At 44.6% G+C, this 5,123-nt stretch overlaps 1 protein-coding gene across 1 annotated transcript in view; it reads left to right on the top strand.

Annotated features, from left to right (window-relative positions):
• The window catches only part of PPP1R37 (protein phosphatase 1 regulatory subunit 37), a gene marked incomplete at its 3' end in the record, with an annotated part of 34,286 nt that extends 29,974 nt beyond the window's left edge, over window positions 1–4,312 (top strand). Inside the window, exons 5-6 of the mRNA XM_029287012.1 lie at window positions 2,447–2,602; window positions 4,200–4,312. Coding sequence (XP_029142845.1) covers window positions 2,447–2,602; window positions 4,200–4,312 — 269 coding nt within the window. The remainder of the gene's footprint in view (window positions 1–2,446; window positions 2,603–4,199) is intronic.
• Between the last annotated feature and the right edge of the window lie 811 nt (window positions 4,313–5,123).

The raw sequence follows: 5,123 nt of genomic DNA, 5'->3' as shown, positions 1-5,123 counted from the left end.
TCAGGGTGCCGTCGGCCAGGCAGTGTCGGCTGGCGACCCCCAGGGGGAGGGCCTTCTCTGTGGGTGCCCCCACCCTCTGGAACGAACTACCCCCCGAGATCCGGACGATCCCGGATCTCTTAACCTTCCGCCGCGCCCTCAAGACATGGCTTTTTCAACAAGCGGGACTGACCTAGGGTGAATTTTAAATAGGGAAAAAATTTTAAAGATTTTAATAATGACACAGCCATTAATATATTTGATTTTTAATTGGTTTTATAGGGGAAATGTTTTCTGTGTTGTTTTTTAACATGCTGTGAGCCGCCCTGAGTCCCGTGGGGAGAAGGGCGGCATAGAAGTTAGTGATATATATGAAATGTCTGCAAGAAAACCAGGAAGCTCAGAGAGCATCGACCCAACAGTCGTCGTCGTCGTCCTCCTCCTCCTCCTCCTCTTCTTCTTCTTCTCCTCCTCCTCCTCCTCCTCCTCCTCCTCCTCCTCCCCTTGTAGCACTGATGATTTTACCTAGTTTGGGTCATGAAATCTCTGCAAGGAAACCACCAAGCTCAGAGAGTAAAGTACCAAGGACCTCACAGTCCTCCTCCTTCTCTTCCTCCTCCTTCTCTTCCCTTTCTCCTTCTCTTCTCTTCCATTCCACAAATCGCACTCTCCTGTAGCACCCTGAGCTACAAATATTTTCCTTTAAATGTCAGGCAGTATTTCAAAACTGCGTACAAGCCGAATGAAATGGTTCCCCTCACCTCTTCCCCACATTCTCTATCAACTCATTGTTATCTTGATTCCTCCCCCCCCAAGTGAGGCCCCCTTGGCCGATTCCACGTGATATTGTATCTTCTAAGGCTGCTTCTAGAGTTTAGGAGAGACAATGGACATTCTTGCAAATCAAGATGAAGAGCGTGAATAATGTATTGCAACCAGCCTGGTGGACTTTTAACATGCAGACCTGCAGCAATAATAAATGAAGGCTGAAAGACTATCCTCTTCGCTCCTGGAAGCGATAGCCAGCATTAGTTGACTTGGTTGTTTTTCCATTCCAAAACTCCTCTGAAGAAGAAGGAGATGATGGAGGAGGAGGAGGAGGAGGAGGAGGAGGAGGAGGAGAAGAAGAAGAAGAAGAAGAAGAAGAAGAAGAAGAAGAAGAAGAAGAAGAAGAATTACTATTACTACTACTACTACTACTACTACTACTACTACTACTACTACTACTACTACTACTACTACTACTACTATATGGCCCAGCTAGGAACAACAACAACAACAACTATATGGCCCAGCTAGGAATGTGCTTTTTTCCACCTCTGTGGCTATGACCATTTGATGAGTTCCCACCCTTATTAGAAAAATTGGGTAGGCATCAGTTGCGGGAATTGGGTTTATCTAGTCTAGTGAAAAGGATTAGGGAGGACATGATAGTGTTCCAATATCTGAGGAGCTGCCCCAAAGAAGAGGGGGTTGACTTATTTTCCAAAGCTCTAGAAGGCAAGACAAGAAACAACGGATGGACACTAATCAAGGAGAGAAGCAACCTGGAATTAAGGAGAAATTTCCTAGCAGTGAGAACAATTAACCGATGGAACAACCTGCCTCCAGAAGTTGTGGGGGATCCCTCACCGGAGGCTTTTAAGAAGCTTCCAGTGAAGGGAGGCTCGTCCTATCCTGCCTCCAGATGCTTTGGAGAATAGGTTGACCCCGTCTTCTTTATGGCAGCCCCTCAAATATTGGAAGACTGCTATCCTGTCACCCCTCATCCTTCTTTTCGCTAGACATGCCCAATTCCTGCCACCATCCTTCGTATGTTTTATCCTCCAGTCCCCTAATCATCTTGGTTGCTCTTCTCTGTACTCTTTCTGGAGTCTCAACATCTTTTTTACACCGTGGCGACCAAAACTGGATGCAGCGTTCCAAGTGTGGCCTTACCAAGGCATTGTAAAGTGGCATTAACACTTCACGTGAAGCATCCCTTGATCACTGTGCAAAACAAAACCTTAGACCAGTATTTCTCAACCTTGACAATTTTAAGGCATGTGGACTTCAACTCCCAGAATTCCACAGCCAGCAATGCTGGCTGTGGAATTCTGGGAGTTGAAGTTCACATGCCTTAAAATTGTCAAGGTTGAGAAACACTGCCTTAGACTAACTAGGCCTCCAGCTTAATCCCTAGGGCTTTTTTATTTTCACAGCTTAAAAGAGCATTAGGTAAAAGAAGGTGGAAAAGAAAGGCGTCTTCAACACAGCCTTGGCTGCAGGGTGTCCCTCGGCTTGTGTCACGGTAAAAAAAATCCCATCTCTTCCCTTTGAACATCGGGATGGGATTTACACCATGGCCTCGTTGCAGCCAACCCCTCATTTTTGCATCCTTGCCAAAATGACAGCCACAAGGGACTGGAAGTGTTGGGCTTCCGCCCGAGTTCTCGCTTGCTCATTGCTTTATTTTCCTTCTTCGTAGCGACGGCTCTGAAAATGAACATGAACCTGCGGGAACTTTACCTGGCGGATAATAAACTCAACAGCCTCCAAGACTCGGCTCAGCTCGGCAACCTGTTGAAGTTCAACTGTTACATACAGATCCTGGACCTCAGGAACAACCACGTCCTGGATTCAGGTAGGGGAGCTCCTGCCTCCAGCGTCCTCATTTGGGGAGGGAGGGAAGGAAGGAAGGAGACGGAGGGAGGAAGGAAGGAAAGAAAGGAAGGAAGGAGAGAAAGGGAGGAAGGAGGAAGGGAAGGGAAGGAAGAAATTGCAAAATAATATAATAATAATAATAATAATAATAATAATAATAATAATTATTATTATTATTATTATTATTATTATTATTATTATTATTATTATTATTATTATTATTATTATTATTATTATTATTATTATTATTATTATTATTATTATTATTATTATTATTATTTAAAAAAAGTTGGAAGGGACCTTGGAGGTCATCAAGTCCAACCCCCTGCTCAGGCAGGAACCCTACACCATTTCAGACAAATGCAGCCCAGCACTGTGTTGGCTTTTTTGGCAGCTGCAGCACACTGCTGGCTCATATTTCCAGGTAGCCCTTGACTTAAAATAGATTGTTTAGTGACTGGAGTTATGATGGACCTGCTGGGGAGAGATACATGACCTGAATTTGGAGTTAGGACTGACTCTCTTCCCCCCCCCCCCCCACACACACCCCAAATTCGTCAACTTTTGGTATTTGGCAACTTGGGTGCATTTATGTTTGCAGCATCCTGCAGCCGCACGACTAGATTTTACAATGGTTTTGCAACCAGCATTTACTTCCATTTTGGGGGTGAAACTGCACCCATAACTAACCATGGTTTGTTTAATGAAAGTGCTTAACAACCACTGCAAAAAAAGACCGTCACACTGAGTAGGTCATGCAGACTCCATTATGATCGTAAGGTGAGGATCGTAAGTTCTCAGATTCCAAGCCAAGAAAAAGTCAGATGCTGTGGCTTGAAGACATCTCTGCAAATGAACTAATAAGCTTTTGTACATCTGATTGACTTATGCAGAATTCATTTTGGTCTCGCTGGCCAAAGGATACATAGAAACGTCCCGAGAGTAAAATAAGACTTTAATTCAGACAATATGAGCATCTTATTTACGGGTTCATTGTGTCTCTTTGAACTTTTAAATAAATCTCATCAACTCGACAAGTATCAGCCGGGCCCTGATTTTAATGCACTTTATTTATTGCAATAAATTCGTACAGCATTCTGTTTTTGAATCGGCCCGGCTTCCAAGGAGACAAATTCTTCAGACTTGGGAGAATTTGGGGCTGTCAAATGGTGATGGATTTTTAAATAAGGTTCTTTTTGTGGGCTACTAAAAACGTGCAATTTCTTTGAGGAACTGAAGAAATTAAAATTAAAATTAAAAAGCGTTAAGATATACCTCGGATCCAAGAAGCTCATTTTTCAGCGTTCCCTCTTTTCAAACAATCCTACCCAGAAACTAAGTAAATTATTTAAAGCAGATGCAGACATCTCAAGACAGCTGTAACCCCAAGAGGAAGCTAATCCAAAGTTTCCAGAAAGAACAAACGGATGTCTTTATTCCCTTAAGCTAAAAATACAGAACATGCCGAACTTCTGTGTTAACCACGTGCTATTTTTTTTTTTTTTTTAAAAAAAAGCAAAACAAGCAAGAAAAAAACGACACTTCCCTTTCTCATCTGCTTGTCTTGTGCTTCCCAGGACTGGCCTATATCTGTGAAGGGCTGAAAGAACAGCGGAAAGGCCTGGTCACCCTCGTGCTGTGGAATAATCAGCTGACTCACACCGGCATGGCCTATATGGGGATGACCCTGGTGAGTCCAAAACTCTTGCCGTATTTCGGGGCAGAGTCTCCAATTCGAAACCTGGAGGCGACGGAGAACCTGACTGTTTTTTTTTTTAAAGCAAGGCAGAGCATCGATCTGCCCACGTAAGATGGTGGCTGGGAAACTGTCTTCCCAAGACATTTCCCCCCCCCCAAATCCTTTTACCTGGAGATTGTAGGGTGTAGATTTGGGAAGAAGGCACTGCAGGTTTTGATTTTAGGTTTTGATTTTAGAAAAGGTTTTGATTTTAGAAAAGGCAAGAGGGGTCCTGCCAGGATCTGAGTGTTGTGGCTCCGTCTTGTGAACCCCTCTTATCGGAGGAAGAAGGCTCCGAACATGAAGGAGAGGAGAAGGCCAGGCCTCCCTCTCCAGGACCCTCCTCTTTGGCAAGGCCTCAGGTGTCTCCTGACGGAGAAGAGATTGACCAGGAGCCATGTGGTTCTGAGATTGGCCAGGAGCCAGGTGTGTCGGATAATGAGGAAGAGAAGTTGTGGCTGGATCCACGCCAGCGTAGGAGCGACAAGCGTGCGCAGCAGAAAAGGAGACGTGCCAGAGATTAAGCTGAGTCACTGGATCACACCCCACAGGCTATAAAAGGGTGGTGGTGGCCATTTGGACCTCTGTGACGGACAAAAGCTGAATCTCTGGTGAAGTAGTTTGCTGTGGCTTTAAACTGTGTGTATTGTTTTTTGTTTCTGTGTGCTTGGAGTAAAAGGTCTTGGCAGGCAGCTACGGAGCTGCTGCCAAGTTTCTTATCGGTGAAGTGGTGTCTGGAGAAGTCTTTAACCCTCGGCTGGCT

This window comes from Protobothrops mucrosquamatus, unplaced genomic scaffold, assembly GCF_001527695.2.
Source record: "Protobothrops mucrosquamatus isolate PMUCROS unplaced genomic scaffold, P.Mucros_1.0 scaffold7263, whole genome shotgun sequence".
NCBI lineage: Eukaryota > Metazoa > Chordata > Lepidosauria > Squamata > Viperidae > Protobothrops > Protobothrops mucrosquamatus.
This window is presented reverse-complemented; position numbering and strand designations above follow the sequence as displayed.